Source organism: Zophobas morio, unplaced genomic scaffold (assembly GCF_036711695.1).
Source record: "Zophobas morio isolate AGI-343-1 ecotype UQ-CSIRO unplaced genomic scaffold, CSIRO_AGI_Zmor_V1 ptg000007l, whole genome shotgun sequence".
In the NCBI taxonomy this organism is placed as follows: Eukaryota; Metazoa; Arthropoda; class Insecta; order Coleoptera; family Tenebrionidae; genus Zophobas; species Zophobas morio.
The window spans coordinates 779380-798965 of record NW_026972112.1 but is presented as its reverse complement, the minus strand read 5'-3'; the positions used below and the strand labels follow the sequence as shown (position 1 = coordinate 798965).

Sequence of the window (19586 nt, the reverse complement as noted above, 5' to 3'; positions counted from 1 at the left end):
TAAGTTGTCATTCGTTGACAGACCTAGGGGCGGAGTCTAATTGCAAAATCCTATTTACTTACAAAAATGTCAAATCATTTTAATCGTGTTTTAAACTTTCTAAGAATAAAAAAATCATTACAAGGGAGAAAGGGCGGGTGGGTGGGCTTATATTTTGTTTTTCTTTTGTTTTAATATGTGCAGACTTCTTAGGCTCCGCCCCATAATTGCAAAATCCATATTTCCTTGCAAAAATGTACCATTTTAACCATGTTTTAAGTTTCTTATTGTGAAAAGATGGCTGTGTATATTAAGAAAAAAAAAGGCAAAATATAAGCCCCCATCTCAATTATTTCTTCACAAGAAATTAAAACATGTTTTTGAGTATCGTGTTGTTCAAACAATACTATATAATACTATTAGTAAAAAAAGGCAAAATATAAACCCCGCCCACCCGCCCTATCTCAATTCTGATGATTTTTTTTATTCGCCGTTAACCAAGCTTAACTGCAAAATACTTATTTTTCTTTACAAGAAATTAAAAACATGTTTTGGAGTATCGTGTCAAAAAATACGATGTACATTAAGAAAAAAAGGCAAAATATTAACCCCGCCCACCCAGTCCATCTCAATTATGATGGTTTTTTTATTCTTAGAAACTCAAAAGACGTTTAAAATGGTAAATTTTTGTAAAGAAATATGGATTTTGCAATTAGGCAGGTATGGGTGGCTTTATTTTTGATGAAATAAAAACATGTTTAAAATTTGTATAACGAGATATCGATTTTGCAATTAGGCTCCGCCCCATAATTGCAAAATCCATCATTCCTTGTCGAAATTTACCATTTTAACCATGTTTTAAGTTTCTTGTTGTGAAAAAATGTCAACACATATTAAGAAAAAAAAGGCAAAATATAAGCCCCGCCCACCCGCCCTGTCTCAATTCTGATGACTTTTTTTTATTCGCCGTGAACCAAGAGGGTGGAGCTTAACTGCAAAATACTTATTTCTTTACAAGAAATTAAAAGCATGTTTTTGAGTATCGTGTTGTTTAAAGAATACTATATAATACTCATAGGAAAAAAGGAAAAATATCAACCCCGCCCACCCCATCTCAATTATTATGATGATTTTTTTTATTGTTAGAAACTCAAAAGACGTTTAAAATGGTAAATTTTTGCAAAGAAATATGGATTTTGCAATTAAGCTCCTCCCCTAGATCTGCCAACGAATGAAACCGCATTGCTATTTAGATCAGGACAGATATGGGTGGGGCTTAATCTCTGGCTTTAATTTTTTCTTAATTTACTTAGTATTTTTTGAACAACACGATACTCAAAAACATGTTTTTTTTTTTCTCTTGGAGAAATAACGATTTTGCAGTCAAGCTCCGCTCACTTGGCTCACAATGAATAAAAAAAAATCATCACAATTGAGATAGGGTGGGTGGGCGGGGCTACATTTTGCCTTTTTGTTTTAACATTTGTAGACTTCTATTCACAATATGAAATAAAAACATATTCAAAATGGAAAATTTGTATAACGAGATATTGCAATTATGGGGCGGAGCCTAATTGCAAAATCCATATTTCCTTGTAGAAATGTACCATTTTAACCATGTTTTAAGTTTCTTGTTGTGAAAAAATGGCTACGTATATTAAGAAAAAAAGGCAAAATATAAGCCCCGCCCACCCGCCCTGTCTCAATTCTGATGATTTTTTTATTCGCCGTGAACCAAGAGGGCGGAGCTTAACTGCAAAATACTTATTTCTTTACAAGAAATTAAAACATGTGTTTGAGTATCATGTTGTTCAAAGTATACTATATAATACTATTAGGAGAAAAAGGAAAAATATAAACCCCGCCCACCCGCCCTATCGCAATTCTGATGATTTTTTTTATTCTCCGTCAACCAAGCAAATAGCTTTACTGCAAAATACCTAAGAAATATGGATTTTGCAATTAGACAGGTTTGGGTGGGGCTTAATATTTGGCTTTAATTTTTTCTTAATTTACATAGTATTTTTTGAACAACACGATACTCAAAAACATGTTTTTAATTTCTCATAGAGAAATAATGATTTTGCAGTCAAGCTCCGCCCTCTTGGCTCACAATGAATAAAAAAAAATCATCACAATTGAGATAGGGTGGGTGGGCGGGGCTACATTTTGCCTTTTTTTTAGCATTTGTAGACTTCTTTTCACAATATGAAATAAAAACATATTTAAGATGGAAAATTTGTATAAGGAGACATTGCAATTATGGGGCGGATCCTCATTGCAAAATCCATATTTCCTTGTAGAAATGTACCATTTTAACCATGTTTTAAGTTTCTTGTTGTGAAAAAATGGCTACGTATATTAAGAAAAAAAGGCAAAATATAAGCCCCACCCACCCACCCTATCTCAATTCTGATGATTTCTTTTATTCGCCGTGAACCAAGCTTAACTGCAAAATACTTATTTCTTTACAAGAAATTAAAAACAGGATCGTCTTATTCAAAGAATACGATGCACATTAAGAAAAAAAGGCAAAATATTAAAATGTTTTTAATTTCCCGAAGAGAAAAAGGATTTTGCGGTTAAGCTCCGCCCCTTTGGTTCATTGCGAATAAAACAAATTATCACAATTGAGATAGGGCGGGTGGGCGGGGCTCCATTTTTGCCCTTTTTTCTTAATATGTGTAGACTTATTTCGACCAAGGGAACTTCAATGTCAATAACAAGTTTATAAATCCCACTTAATGCTCTTGTTTAAATCATTCGACATATTTTGAATTAATTTATATATATTATGATTTTACTTAAAACATTATGTTAACATAAATACATTTATTAATGTTATTGTGCATATTTAGTTGTTTAGAAAAATAGTGAAAACACTACAATTTAGGTATTTTAACAAAATTGTGACTCAATATTGACGTATGATCTAAATAAATATTAATAAATCGAAAACGGTTGAGCTTTGCCCATGTATAAATAGCGATAATTTTTAGGAGCGGTTGACGCATTTTCTGTGAAAAAGCCGTATTTACTTTGTATTCTGTTTTTATTTTTTTTTTTATATTATAGTTCTATCAATTTACTGTGTTAAACATAGATTTAGTCCTAGTTAAGTATTAAACCTGTCAAATTTAGCGAACAGACATCCAATACGAAGTAATATCTGCTGATTCCGACTACAAAGCTGGAAATTTTAGGACAAGTAATCGCTGAGAGATTTATTGGAACGAATTTCTCACCGATTATGATATGAGAACAATGTAATCAGGATGTGACGCCTCGATAAGCTGGAACTCTTATCGTGGATGTGATACAGAAAACCTCAGACCTTATATTATACATATATTACTTTAATATTTTTTTGTAATAAATTGTATTTCCTTGATGAAACTTTTGTAAACAAACGAAACATAAAAAATGTGTGCCTTAATATATTTATTTTATATCACTCGTGCCTATTTTTGCTCATGTTATATTTAAATAATTCGAATTTCTACATCGGTGCTTTGTAGGGTGGCCAATCACAACACAGGATTGTCAAAACTTGTGGCTCTAATAAATAATTTCGACTGTATTGTATATTGTATACCTCATTCCAACCGTTGTGTATCACTGGTTGCCTATCCATTTTAGATTAATTTTTATCTTTCAAAGTTAAGATAACAAATTTGAAGTTGTGGATGGGCGTAACACAACTGAATCGAACATCTAGTTTCTGTATTTGGAATTTAAAATCGTTTCTTTTTTAATTTATTATTTTTTGAATTAGAAAAATGTAGGGATTTTGTGCACGCGGTTGGCAGCACTAAACCAGTATAAATTTGGCGGCTTCATTGTTATAGGTTATGTGTCCCAATACCCCGAAAACTCCACAAAAACCCATAAAAAATGTTCAAAGTCGGAAGCATCCGTAAAGTCGAGGTGAAAAACTTCGTGTAAGTACCCCCATGTCAATGCCACGTAACCTTTTCCTTAGTACTTACAGCTACGCCGAACTCTTCCCGGGCCCCAATTTAAACATGATCCTGGGCCCCAACGGCACCGGCAAGTCCACCATGGTAGCCGCCATCATCCTCGGCCTCGGTGGCAACCCAAAAACCGTCGGCAGGGGCCACAAGGTAATTAAAAAAAATTAAAAACCAAACTTCAAAAAAAATTCTAGGTGTCGGAATACGTCAAACACGAGTGCGACGAAGCCACCATCAACATCTACCTCCAAGGCGAGCGCGAATCCGACTTTATCAAAATAACCCGCACCCTCACGGCGCAAGATCGCTCCGTTTGGTTTTTAAACAACCGCAAAGTGTTGGCGAAAGACGTCGTGGATTGCGTCCGCCAATACAACATCCAAGTGGACAATCTGTGCCAGTTTTTGCCGCAGGACCGGGTCCAAGATTTCGCCAAACTCAATCAGCAGCAGCTGCTCAAAGAGACACAAGTGGCGTTGTGCCGGAACGACTTAATCGAGAAGCAGGAGTCGCTGATTGGGTGCCGAGAAAATCACAAAAACTTAACGGAGTCCATTGAGAAGAACGGCACGAAGCTGCAGGAGAACAAAGACGCGAATATGCGGCTCGAGGGGAAGATTGAGAATTTCGGGAAAAAGAAGAAGTTTTTGGGGCGGATTCAGGACATTGAGAGGAAAGTGGCGTGGTTGGAGTACGACAACTACTACGAGAAAATGTCAGAGACTAAGCAGGATTTGGCGAAAGCGACGCAGATTTATGAGAAGCACAAGTCCGCTGCTAAACCCATGGAGAAGGAAATTCACCAAGCAAAGAAAGCTATTAGTGATTTGCAACACACGAATTCTGGTGTTGTAAGTTTTATTTGAGTGATTTATTTGTATTTTTTGTGTGGTTTGTAGACCCGCTCAATCCGCGAAAATGAAACTTCGTCGCGGAACTACATGGAGAAGATTGACCAAAGCAAGGAGAAAATTAGGGAGATTGAGAATGAAATGAATGAACGTATCGCCGTGATTGAGCAGCGGAATCAGGAGATTGACGCCATGGCGGGGAAGATTGAGGAGATGAAAGTGGCCCAGAGAGAGCTCCTCAATAAGTGCGGCAACGGTAATTATTTCCTTGTGTTTATCTTTGTCTTACATAATTTTTCTTAGATGATGAAGTCCAACAAAAGGTCACAAAAATGACTGGCGAAATTAACAAAATGAGACGCCATGTAACGGAATTGGAGAACCAAAGAGACGCACTTGTCTCAGCTAAACAGACTAAAGTAGCTCAATTGAGAGCTTTTGAGAACGAAAGAAACAGACTTGAGAATGTGAAACAGCAAAGATTGAATTATTTGCAGAGAATTGATAATGATGCCTATCAAGCTGTGTTGTGGTTAAGAAGCAACAAAAACTTGTTTAAGGATGAAGTGTTTGAACCAATAATGTTAGAGGTTGGTATTTTACTCAGCTAACATAATATAACCTTGAATACTGTATGTCACTTAGGTGAATGTCATGGACCCAAAGAACTCAATTTACGTAGAAAACGTCATCCCTATGCGGGACAGGACAGCGTTCACGTGTTGTAATAAGGACGACATGAACAATTTGATTAAGTATCTTCGTAACGAAAAACGCTTAACAGTTAACGTGTTGTACGCCGGTGACCGAAATTCCACACCTTTTCATTCCGCTATACCCATAGAACAACTCCGCAAATATGGGTTGTACACTTATTTGAACACTCTGTTTACGGCGCCGGAGCCCATCATGAGGTATTTGTGCAGAACTTACAAAATACACAACATTCCAGTGGGCAACGCCGAAACAAATCGCTACTACGAGAATTTACCAAAGCAAATTAGCGTTTTCTTTAGCGGTAAGTACCATTTTTAATGTTCACACTGTAAAGATTCACCAATCGAAATTTAATATTAAAAAATGTTCAGTTTGACGGTTATGATCAAATAACTGTCAACTAAAGGCAATGCCAACATTATTATTTTAAAAATAAATTTCACGGCCTACTAGAGGATTTGTTCCGTGGTCCAATAACCTCAACTGGGGAAAAATTGAGTTTGGTTGGTAGTATTTTAACATAGTCGGAAATAAAGTGAATGAGAGTTGGCTGTAATTACTCATACGTCACATTCTGTCAGCTGTCAATGTCAAATCCAAAACTGTTGATTTGCGTTAAATTGTGGACAGTTGTGCCACCCAAAGCTTGAGCGGTCAATTCGAATTTATTTTGTGCGTTTTATGCAGATACCATGAAATATTCCGTGAGTTATTCACGGTATACGAATGCGAAAAGTACCAGGCAGAACGAGATTCATTCGGATGGGGGTTTTTCGATTTCGGTGGATGTGTTACATGTAGAAAGGTTGGCGACTCAGATACAGGAATTGCGAAGCAGTTTTACCAACTGTGATAGCCAAACGAAGGAGTATGATACTCAGGTAAGTGAATTTATCAAAGGATTTATATTTAAAAAAATCATAGATCTTGTGAGATTTATTTATTTTAACACTATAACACACAAAGACTTACAATGAATGAGACTACTACCGGTGGGCGGGGCTAAAACTTGCTAAGATAAAACTGAACAAAATTTAGAGTAATCACTGGAATCAAGATGGGGTGGGTGGGCGGGGCTATTGCTTGCTTATAAAATACTGTAGAAAAAGTCAAACTTTTTTATTCATTGAAAATTGCATTTTACTACGTCAAGTAGCGAATCAGGGGTGAAAATTTTGAAATGGCTCCACCCACTCACCCGGTTTTCTTTTTGGTCACTCATTTTATTGGACTAAAAGTGCATTTTGTCTTGAACAACAGCTTACAACTAACCCCACCCACCTTCGGTTTTGAATTTCATTGGCTTATTTGATTAGATGAAAATTGAATTTTATTTTGTTATGTGGTCGAATCTATTTACAAAAATTCAAAGTGGCCCCGCCCACCCACCCGTTGTTCCTCTTGATTACTCATTTTATTGGAAAAAAGTGGATTTTATGTTGATAAACATTAGAATCTAGACGAAAAGATAAAACTAACCCCACCCACCTCCGCCTTTGGATGTTATTGGTTTTTTTGATTAGATGAAAACTGAATTTTACGACATCAATTGGCAAATTAGGCTTGAAACACTGAAAGTGACCCCGCCCACCCACCCGGTTTTTTTTTGGTCACTCATTTTATTGGACTTCGTTCACATTTCATTTTCTATTATGTTGACCTTTTGTTTCTTGTTCATTGTTCATACAAAATAAAATATTGTTTGATTTGAACAATTTTTGTGTAAACTATGAAAATATAATGTGCGACAATATAAAAAAAAAAGATTTTCAAAGATTACATTTTAAATATGTCGATTTTTATCCAATGTGACATTCATTGCTTTCATACGATTAACCCCGCCCACCCGCCGCGCCTCTATTGCAGTGATTCATTTTATCTAGTCCGAATGAAAGGTGGATCTCAATTGAGCAGCGTGTGGGGGCGGGGCTAATACCTGCTAAGGCAAGACTGATTTTGGTAAAGACATACCGTCTAAGAAAATTAAGACTGATTGTAGCAAATTACATACCTTCTAATAAAATAGAGGGCGGGCGGGCGGGGCTAAAACTTGATAAGGTAGAACTGAACAAAAAAAAGTTGTCCAGCCCCTATACAAAAGTCGTTTGTTTAAGAGAATTTAAAGTTAATTCACTAACATATCCGACAGAACTTGTGTTTAATTTGTTTTTAACAATGGATTTTTTTTTTAATTTGAAAAATGTAAAAACAAAAAGAAAACGAGAAAGGCAGATAGGGCGGAGCTACAGGAAGAGGGTGTGGCTTTAGTAGAAAGCGGGGCGAGAACGAGCAAAAGTTCTCCATATATTGGACACTAATTTCCCCATTTCTCGTAGATCGGTCTAATCAACGAAAAAATCTGGAAAATCGTTAATCTTTAATAGTCACTCGGTATTTACAAAAAAAGAAGAAAAAAAAACATAAAACTAAAAGTTAGTAAAGGAATATAGAATGACTTAAGAATAAACTAATAATACAAAAATTGACAAGAAAAAAGAGGGAGACAAATACGGCTAAAATGTAAGGCGTAAGACAAAATAAATAAAATAAAAACAAACTTCATGTGAAATATTTACAGTAAATAAATAGTTGAAAACAAAAGTAACAAAAAAGTTAATACGTAACACAATCGTGAATAAACAAAAAATAAAACAAAGAAAACGAGAAAGGGAGATAGGGTGGAGCTACAGACAGAGGGTGGGGCGAGAAAGAGCAAAAGTTCTCCATACCGGGATTTTGGCAAATGATATACCCCCTAAGACACGAGAGGGTGGGTGGACCGGGCTAGTAGCTAGTGCGATAAGACTGATTTTGGCAAATGAGATCTTTTCTAAGAAAAGAAAGGGCGGGTGGGCGGGGTTAGTACTTGCTAACGTAAAACTGATTTTGGCAAATGACATACCCCCGAAGAAAGGAGAGGGTGGGTGGGTGGGGCTAGTACCTGCTGACTGATAAGACTGATTTCATCAAATGATTTATCCTCTAAGAAATTTAATTAAATGATTATAAGAAGACACTAGAGGCTCCAAAGCATTTCAAATTCTTTCCAAACAGGAATACCTAGAACCTCAAGATTGTTTTAAATTTAGTTAATTTATAGGGGACCTAAAATGAACTGCGAACATTTTAAATGTAGAGTTTTGAAAACTTTTGACAATTTTTGATAGATCAAACATTTTTAATAGTCAGTCGGTGTTTCCAAAAAAAGAAAAAAACATTAAAGTAAAAGTTGATAAAAGAAAATAGAATGATTTTAGAATAAAGCAATAATACAAAAATTGTCAAGAAGAAAGAGAAAGAGACAGAAATACGATTAAGGATGTAAGACGTAATACAGAATAAATAAAATAAAAATAGAAAGTCTGGTAGAAACACGGGAAAGGTGAAATAAACACAATCGTGAAAAAACATAAAATAAAACAAAGAAAACCAGAAAGGCAGATCGGGTGGAGCTACAGACAGAGGGTGGGGCGAGAAAGAGCAAAAGTTCTCCATACCGGGATTTTAGCAAATGAGATATTCTCTAAGAAAAGAGAGGGCGGGTGGGCGGGGTTAGTACCTGCTAAGGTAAAACTGATTTTGACAAATGACATACCCCGAAAAAAGGAGAGGGTGGGTGGGCGGGGCTGGTAGCTTCTAAGATAAGAGTGATTTTGGCAAATGAGATATTCTTTGAGAAAAGAGAGGGCGGGTGGGCGGGGCTAGTACCTGCAAAGGTAAGGTTGATTTTAGCAAATGACGTATCCTCTAAGAAATTTAATTAAATTATTAAAAGAAAATACACTAGAAGCTCCAAAGCACTTTCAAATTTTTTCGAAACAGGAATACCTAGAACCTCAAGATTGTTTTAAATTTTTCAAAAAAAAAACGAGGTCCCAAAATTAACTCAAAAACAGGTTAGGTCAGAATTTTCCAAAAATAGAACACCAAGGTCCCCCAAAATTGTTTTAAATAATTTACAAAAAAATCGTAAAAATAAAACACTAAAAGCTCAAAATATTTTTTCAAGTTCATCCACTTTATCTGAAAATAAAACACTTATAGGAGAGCTGAAATTAACTGCGAACATTTTAAACGTAGGGTTTTGAAAACTTTTGACAATTTTTGATAGGTTAAACATTTTTAATAGTCAGTCGGTGATTCCAAAGAAAAAAGGCATAAAAATGAAAGTTGGTAAAATAAATAAAAATAGAATGATTTTAGAATAAAGCAATAATACAAAAATTGGCAAGAAAATAGAAAAAGGGACACAAATATGATTAAGGATAATACAGAATAAATAAAATATGTAAAAATAGAAAGTCTGATAGAAATTTGGAAAAGGTGAAATAAACTTCATATGAAATTTTTACAACAAATAAATAGTCGAAAACAAAAGTAACAAAAAAGTTAATACGTAACACAATCGTGAAAAAACAAAAAATAAAACAAAGAAAACGAGAAAGACATATTGGGCGGAGCTACAGACAGAGGGTGGGGCGAGAAAGAGCAAAAGTTCTCCATACCGGTATTTTGGCAAATGACATACCCCCGAAGAAAGGAGAGGGTGGGTGGGCGGGGCTAGTAGCTGCTAAGATAAGACTGATTTTGGCAAATGAGATATTCTCTAAGAAAAGAGAGGGCGGGTGGGCGGGGTTAATACCTGCTAAGGTAAAACTGATTTTGGCAAATGACATACCCCGAAGATAGGAGAGGGTGGGTGGGCGGGGCTAGTAGCTGCTAAGATAAGGTTGATTTTGGCAAATGACGTATCATCTAAGAAATTTAATTAAGTTATTATTAGAAAAGACACTAAAGGCTCCAAAGCACTTTCAAATTCTTTCCAAACAGGAATACCTAGAAACTCAAGATTGTTTTAAATTTTTCAAAAAAAAAAAAACGGGGCCCAAACTTGACTCAAAAACAGGTCAGGTTAGAATTTTCTAAAAATAGAAAACACCAAAGTCTCCCAAAATTGTTTTAAATAATTTACAAAAAAAAACGTAAAAATAAAACACTAAAAGCTCAAAAGATTTTTTTAAGTTCATCTATTTTATCTGAAAATAAAACACTAGGGGACCTAAAATGAACTGCGAACATTTTAAATGTAGAGTTTTGAAAACTTTTGACAATTTTTGATAGGTCAAACATTTTTAATAGTCAGTCGGTATTTCCAAAAAAAAAAAAAAGCATAAAAATAAAATTTGGTAAAGGAAAATAGAATGATTTTGGAATAATGGGAAAATACAAAAATTGGCAAGAAAAAAGGTAAAGAGACACAAATATGATTAAGAATAATTCAGAATAAATAAAATAAAAATAGAAAGTCTGATAGAAATGCGGGAAAGGTGAAATAAACTTCATATGAAATTTTTACAACAAATAAATAGTCGGAAACAAATGTAACAAAAAAGTTAATACGTAACACAATCGTGAAAAAACAAAAAATAAAACAAAGAAAGCAAGAAAGGCAGATCGGGCGGAGCTACAGACAGAGGGTGGGGCGAGAAAGAGCAAAAGTTCTCCATACCGAGATTTTAGCGAATGACATACCCCCGAAGAAAGGAGAGGGTGGGTGGGCGGGGCTAGTAGCTGCTAAGATAGATAACACTGATTTTGGCAAATGAGATATTCTCAAAGAAAAGAGAGGGCGGGTGGGCGGGGTTAGTACCTGCAAAGGTAAAACTGATTTTGGCAAATGACATACCCCGAAGAAAGGAGAGGGTGGGTGGGCGGGGCTAGTAGCTGCTAAGATAAGGTTGATTTTAGCAAATGACGTATCATCTAAGAAATTTAATTAAGATATTATTAGAAAAGACGCTAGAGGCTCCAAAGCACTTTTAAATTCTTTCCAAACAGGAATACCTAGAAACTCAAGATTGTTTTAAATTTTTCAAAAAAAAAAACGGGGCCCAAACTCGACTCAAAAACAGGTCAGGTTAGAATTTTCCAAAAATAGAAAACACCAAAGTCCCCCAAAATTGTTTTAAATAATTTACAAAAAAATCGTAAAAATAAAACACCAAAAGCTCAAAAGATTTTTTCAAGTTCATCTATTTTATCTGAAAATAAAACACGAGGGGACCTAAAATGAACTGCGAACATTTTAAATGTAGAGTTTTGAAAATTTTTGACAATTTTTGATAGGTCAAACATTTTTAATAGTCAGTCGGTATTTCCAAAAAAAGAAAAAAGCATAAAAATAAAAGTTGGTAAAGGAAAATAGAATGATTTTGGAATAATGGGAAAATACAAAAATTGGCAAAAAAAAAAGATAAAGAGACACAAATATATTAAGAATAATTCAGAATAAATAAAATAAAAATAGAAAGTCTGATAGAAATGCGGGAAAGGTGAAATAAACTTCAAATGAAATTTTTACAACAAATAAATAGTCGAAAACAAAAGTAACAGAAAAGTAAATACGTAACACAGTCGTGAAAAAACAAAAAATAAAACAAAGAAAACGAGAAAGGCAGACTGGGCGGAGCTACAGACAGAGGGTGGGGCGAGAAAGAGCAAGAGTTCTCCATGCCGGGATTTTGGAAAATGACATACTCCCGAAGAAAGGAGAGGGTGGGTGAGCGGGGTAGTGGCTGCTAAGATAAGAGAAAATTTCATGTAGTCACTTAATATTTGCAAAAAAAGAAAAAAACATGTAAAACTGAAAGTTAGTAAAGGAAAATAGAATAATTTAAGAATAAAGCAACAATACAAAAATTGACACGAAAATAAAACAACCGTGAAAAAATAAAAACCAGAACAAAGAAAACGAGAAAGGCAGATCCCGAAGAAAGGAGAGGGTGGGTGGGCGGGGCTAGTAGTTGCTAAGATAAGAGTGATTTTGGCAAATGAGATATTCTCTAAGAAAAGAGAAATCGGGTGGGCGGGGCTAGTACCTGCAAAGGTAAGGTTGATTTTAGCAAATGACGTATCCTCTAAGAAATTTAATTAAATTATTAAAAGGAAATACACTAGAGGCTCCAAAGCACTCTCAAATTCTTTCCAAACAGGAATACCTAGAACCTCAAGATTGTTTCAAATTAAAAAAAAAACGGGGTCCCAAAATTAACCTAAAAAACCGGTTAGGTCAGAATTTTCCAAAAATAGAACACCAAGGTGACCCAAAATTGTTTTAAATAACTTACAAAAAATCGTAAAAAATAAAACACTAAAAGCTCAAAAGATTTTTCAAGTTCACCCACTTTATCTGAAAATAAAACACAAGGGGGCGTAAAATTAACTGCGAATATTTTAAGCGTAGGGTTTTGAAAACTTTTGACAATTTTTGATAGATTAAAGATTTTTAATAGTCAGTCGGTGATTCCAAAGAAAAAAAGCATAAAATTGAAAGTTGTTAAAATCAATAAAAATAGAATGATTTCAGAATAAAGCAATAATACAAAAATTGGCAAGAAAATAGAAAAAGAGACATAAATATGATTAAGGATAATACAGAATAAATAAAATATGTAAAAATAGAAAGTCTGATAGAAATTTGGAAAAGGTGAAATAAACTTCATATGAAATTTTTACAACAAATAAATAGTCGAAAACAAAAGTAACAAAAAAGTTAATACGTAACACAATCGTAAAAAAACAAAAAATAAAACAAAGAAAACGAGAAAGGCAGATCGGGCGGAGATGTAGACAGAGGGTGGGGCGAGAAAGAGCAAAAGTTCTCTATACCGGGATTTTGGCGAATGACGTACCCCCTAAGAAAGGAAAGGGTGGGTGGGCGGGGCTAGTAGTTGCTAAGATAAGAGTGATTTTGGCAAATGAGATATTCTCTAAGAAAAGAGAAATCGGGTGGGCGGGGCTAGTACCTGCAAAGGTAAGGTTGATTTTAGCAAATGACGTATCCTCTAAGAAATTTAATTAAATTATTAAAAGTAAATACACTACAGGCTTCAAAGCACTTTCAAATTCTTTCCAAACAGGAATGCCTAGAATCTCAAGATTGTTTTAAATTAAAAAAAAAAAGGCGTCCCAAAATTAACCTATAAAAACAGGTCAGGGGCCTGTTGCACAATTAAAATAATTTTACAAGTTACAAAATACAATTTACAAGTTACAAAATATTAGAACTAGTAATTCGTATTGCACAATCTAAAAATAATTACTTGTAAATTGAGCGACAATTCTACAAGTAGTTAAAACAATATATTAGTAAAGGTTGTGACTGTCAGAGAATTTGTCAAATAGTTTTTAAGTTTTGTCAAAATGGGCAAGCGCGATGAACAAAGAAAATTAAAAAAAAAAAAACAAAAAAAAACGTGGGGGAAGTGGGCGACTCTATAAAACTTTTCTATTTCGTTAGGAATATTTTCTGGCCATCTAACAATTCGATTTAAAAGAACATTATTCACTACATTCACTACTCTTTGAACAGTACGGCAAACAGTGCTCTTGTCAACTCCATGTGCATCACCGACTATGTGGTATTGGGCGCCACATCCAAGCCAGTGTAAAGCTACAGATAACTGTTGCTTTGGGGTTAAAGCACCACTTTTACTAGTATTATGCAGGAGTAGAGGCCCTATTTCATTTAGAAGCAAATCCAATTTTTCTGCGGACATTCTAAATCTTTCCGTATGTTTTACACTTGTTTGAAAATTGAAATTGATCCTCGGACGAAATATTTTTCTTCTCCGGTTTACCTGCCACCTATTTGGTTCTTCATCTTCCCTAGACGAGTCAAATAACAAGTGTCGCAACATATTTTTATACTTGTAAACAAAATTATTGGAGACTACCGACTTGTAGAAATTTCATTACTGAAACGTCAAAATTTCTACAAACTAATGAAAATTATTTTATTTGTGCAACAAACACTTGTAAATTCGTAGAAATTATACTAATGGGTTTGAAAACTATTAGTTGTAACTTGTAGAATTTATTAAATGATTGTGCAACAAAATTCCACAAATTACAATTTACAAGACTAATATTATTAGACTTGTAAGTATTGTGCAACAGGCCCCAGGTTAGAATTTTCCAAAAATAGAACACCAAGGTCCCCCAAAATTTTTTAAATAATTTACAAAAAAATCGTAAAAAGAAAACACTAAAAGCTCAAAATATTTTTTCAAGTTCATCCACTTTATCTGAAAATAAAACACTAGGGGACCTAAAATTAACTGCGAACATTTTAAACGTAGAGTTTTGAAAACTTTTGACAATTTTTGACAGGTCAAACATTTTTAGTAATCAGTCGATATTTCCAAGAAAAGAAAAAAACATAAAAATAAAAGTTGGTAAAGGAAAATAGAATGATTTTAGAATAAAGCAATAATACAAAAAGAGAAAAAGATACAAATATGATTAAGGATGTAAGACGTACGAGTACTACAGAATAAATAAAATTAAAATAGAAAGTCTGATAGAAACACGGGAAAGGTGAAATAAATTTCATGTGTAACACAATCGTGACAAAACAAAACAAAGAAAACGAGAAAGGCAGATCGGGCGGAGCTACAGACAGAGGGTGGGGCGACAAAGAGTAAAAGTTCTCCATACCGGGATTTTGGCGAATGACATACCCCCTAAGAAAGGAAAAGGTGGGTGGAGCTAGTAGCTGCTAAGATAAGAATGATTTTGGCAAATGAGATATTCTCTAAGAAAATAGAGGGCGGGTGGGCGGGGTTAGTACCTGCTAAAGTAAAAGTGATTTTGGCAAATGATATACCCCGAAGAAAGGAGAGGGTGGGTGGGCGGGGTAGTGGCTGCTAAGATAAGAGAAAATTTCGTGTAGTCACTCCATATTTGCAAAAAAAGAAAAAACATGTAAAACTGAAAGTTAGTAAAGGAAAATCAAATAATTTAAGAATAAAGCAACAATACAAAAATTGACAAGAAAATAAAACAATCGTGAAAAAATATAAAGCAGAACAAAAAAAACGAGAAAGGCAGATAGTATATGGGATACTAATTTCGTCATTCTCTGTAGATCGGCCTTATCAACGACAAAATCTCGAAAATCGGCGACGAGCTCAAATACATCCACGGCATCAAGCAGCAAGTCCAAGCGACCGAGAGCCGCATCGCCGCCATGCAGCGTCGCGTCCAAGAAATGCGCCAATCCGGCTCCAACGGCGACGAAATCCGCAACCAGGCCCGCAACAAAATAAAAGTGAGCAATTGCCACCCCCGTTTCCCACTTTTATAACCAAAAACAAATTCCAGAAAGTCGTCCGAGCCATCCGCCAAATTTCTCTCGACCTCAAGAACACCTACAAATCGCTATCGGTTCTGATAGTCAAGAGCCAGCTGAACTCCATCAAGATCGACAGCGTGAGACGCCAAGCCGCCTATTTGGAAAACAAGAACGAGGAAGCTAGACGGCTGATGAAAGAGAGCGAAGCCACGATGAGCCAGGTCAAAGAAGCGTATGCCAATAGTAAGGGACAAGCTAAAGCCGCGCTGCAAAAGGCCAAAGGATTGTCGAACAATTTCACGCCTGACGACGAAGGCTTCGACGAGTTCAGGGAGGTCCATGAGAGTTTGCCGTCGGAGATGGGGCCGCTGCAGGACGAGAAGCATCGCCTGAATGCGAAGATAGAGTGTCTGAACACGGCGGACGACGACGAGATGCGGGAGTACGAAGAGAGGGTTGAGGTAAGTAGCGCATGCGCAGCTATCGCACATTACTTAAACCAACTTCAGATCATCCGCAACCTCCAAGAAACCGTCGACCGCGCCCACGTGGACCTGTCCAAGATCACCTCCCGCATGGACCAGCTGCGCGAGGAGTGGCTGGACCCCTTGCGGCAGCTCGTGTCCGAGATCAACACCAACTTCGGCGCCGCTTTCGAGCGCATGGGGTGCGCCGGCGAGGTGTCCATCAACCCCGGCGACGACGAGCGGGACTTTTCCAACTACGGGATCTGCATCAAGGTGACGTATCGGAACGGGGAGCCTCTGCAGGAGCTGAACACCGTGACCCAGAGCGGCGGCGAGAGGGCGGTGGCCACGGCGGTGTTCATGCTGGCGCTGCAGGAGTTGACGCCGGTGCCGTTCAGGTGCGTGGATGAGATCAACCAGGGCATGGACGTCAACAACGAGAAGCGGATTCTGGACTTGCTGATGGAGACGACGAGTCTGCCGAACACGTCGCAGTACTTTTTGATCACCCCGAAGCTGGTGCCGAATTTGACGTACACGAGGACCACGATGGTGCACGTTGTGCACAATGGGCCGTTTATCGAGCAGGATAGGAAGTGGGGGGTGTCGCGGTTGTGTAATCCGCAAGGGGTAGCGATACGTTAAGGGGGTTTGTAAATTTTTTCAGATTTTTGAGTACTTTTCTAAATTTTTCAAAGTAAAAAATGGCCAAACGGATCCAGCAAGTTTCTGGGTCCTTAGTTTTAATTGTTATTGATGTACAAAACAAAATTTATATTAAATGGAATTAATAAAGATTTTTTATATTTATACAAGGTGTTTGTCTAGCCTAACCAACCGGAAGATGCACTCCAAAGTACATTTTCAGGTTCCCTTTTATATTTCAGTTAATTCAGATGCTCCAATTACAGAAATCAAGTAAACTTAAAATATAATATAAACAAAATAGAAATAAGTGAATTTTCGACCGACGCCAACACGTGTGTAAATTTGTTTCATTGTTTGTAAATTCACAGTTCATGTTAGGAGTTTCATCGTTAACTAGTGCTAACAACGCCTCTCCTCACAACGCCTGATACATTTGTGTTGTTTATTATGTGTTTTGTTTGATTCTGCTAACCTCAAAAATTACAACAATTACAAAGACGTCCAGATTTTTTAATAAATAAATAAGCAAAATTGTATAACAATATTTATGCTCCTGCAAATGTGGTTTATGAGTTCGTGTTCAGTTTTACCTTTAATATACATGATTAAAAATTTCCAGAAAATTCGAATTAAAAGTGATTTTTTACAAATCGTAAAAATTGCCACATTTCAATTGGCAATTTTGGAAAAACACTAGCAAATGACCTCTGTACATCGGAATCTACAGCTAACTTTCGAAAATAGTTGAAAAATGGTCGAAAATGTCAAGAGTGCCAAATCAGTACTATCTTATCAAATACTAGCCCCGCCCACCCACCCTCTATTTTCTTAGAGGATATGTGATTTGCAAAAATCAGTCTTATCTTAGCAAGTACTAATAACGCCCACCCACCCACCTCTTCTCTTTCTATGAACTAACTCTATTTCAGTTCAGTATAAGATCATTCATTTCATTCAAATTGGATAAAATCAATCACTCAGATTAATTATGTTCCGTAAATATCAAATTATTTGAAAAAATTTAAAAATCGAAGAATTGAAAAATCGAAAATTCGATTAATGAAATAATAGAAAACTTGAAATTCCAAGAAATCGGAAAACCCAAAAATCGAAATATAGAAAAAAAGAAATAGAAAGTTGAAAAGTCGAAAATTCTAGAATCGAAAAATCAAAATTTAAAAAAATTCGAATATCGAAAAATCGAAGTAAAAAAATTGAAAATTTGAGCATCGAAAATTCTAAATAAAATTGACGAGCGGAAAAACTGAAAAAATTACAAATCGAAAATTCGAAAATGCGAAATTGAAAAATCCAGGAAATGAAAAGGATTGAAAGCAATTGAAAATTCACATCCAAAAAAAAACGAAAATTAGATGAATCAAATATTCGAAAAGATGGAATTCCAAGAAATCGATAAAACGGGAATTGAAAATCTAAAAATCGAGGAATCGAAATATAGAACGAAGGACATATTGAAAAGTAGAAAATTCTAAAATCGAAAAATCAAAATAAAAAAAATCGAATATCGAAAAATCTTATAAAATACTAGCCCCGCCCACCCACCCTGTATTTTCTTAGAAGGTATGTCATTTGCCAAGATCTGTCTGATCTTAGGAAGTACCAGCTCCACCCCCCCCCTCTCCTCTTTGAATTCTCACGTCTAATTTTATTTCTTTTCAATACAACATCACTAATTTCGAATATAATCAGTTACTGAAAAGGGGGCCGGGTGGGTGGGTGGGGCTTATTATTTTCAGAGAATTTCAAACTAATTTTCGAAAATAGTTGAAAAATGGTCGAAAATGTCAAGAGTGCCAAATCAGTACTCTCTTATCAAATACTAGCCCCGCCCTCCCACCCTCTATTTTCTTAGAGGATATGTGATTTGTTAAAATCAGTCTTATCTTGGCAAGTACTAATACCGCCCACCCACCCACCTCTTCTTATTCTAAGAACTAACTATATTTCAGTTCAGTAGAGGATCATTCATTTCATTCAGATTGGATAAAATCAATCACTCAAAAGGAGGGAGGGTGGGTGGGTGGGATTAATTATGTGCCGTAAATATCAAATTAGTCAAAAATGGTCGAAAATGTCAAAAGTGCTAAAATCTGCCTTGAAAAATCGAAAAACTGAAGAATGTAAATATTGAAAATTCGAAAAATCGAAAAATAAAAACATTGAAAATTCGAATATCTAATAATCGAAAAGTAAAAAAATGAAAAGCCTGAAACTGAGGAGTGGAAAAATTGAAAAAAGCACAAATCGAAAATTTTAAAAATCGAAGAATTGAAAAATTGAAATTCCAAGAAATCGGAAAACGCAAAAATCGAAATATAGAAAAAAAGTAATAGAAAGTTAAAAAGTCTAAAATTCTAGAATCGAAAAATCAAAATTAAAAAAAATTCGAATATCGAAAAATCGAAGTAAAAATATTGAAAATTTGAGTATCGAAAATTCTAAATAAAATTGACGAGCGGAAAAATTGAAAAAATCACAAATCAGAAATTCGAAAATGGAAATCCAAGAAATCGATAAACCGGAAATTGAAAATCTAAAAATCGAGGAATCGAAATATAGAACGAAGGAATCTTATCAAATACTAGCCCCGCCCACCCACCCTGTATTTTCTTGGAAGGTATGCCAATTACCAAAATCAGTCTTATTTTAGCAAGTACTACCCCCGCCCACCCACCCTCTATTTTCTTAGAAGGTATGTCATTTGTCAAGATCTGTCTTATCTTAGGAACTACCCCCCCCCCTCTTTTCATTCTCACGACTAATTTTATTTCTTTTCAATACAAAATCATTAATT

General features: G+C 35.5%; 1 protein-coding gene across 1 annotated transcript; it reads left to right on the top strand.

The window, feature by feature from the left end:
* Positions 1-3657: 3657 nt before the first annotated feature.
* LOC135124174 (structural maintenance of chromosomes protein 5-like) lies at positions 3658-16938 on the top strand. The gene is made up of 10 exons (XM_064049058.1): positions 3658-3920; positions 3962-4103; positions 4148-4804; positions 4853-5060; positions 5108-5394; positions 5450-5822; positions 6209-6402; positions 15450-15632; positions 15686-16117; positions 16166-16938. The coding sequence occupies exons 1-10, from the start codon at positions 3874-3876 to the stop codon at positions 16766-16768; spliced, it is 3126 nt and encodes a 1041-aa protein (XP_063905128.1). The 5' UTR covers positions 3658-3873; the 3' UTR covers positions 16769-16938.
* Positions 16939-19586: the final 2648 nt, after the last annotated feature.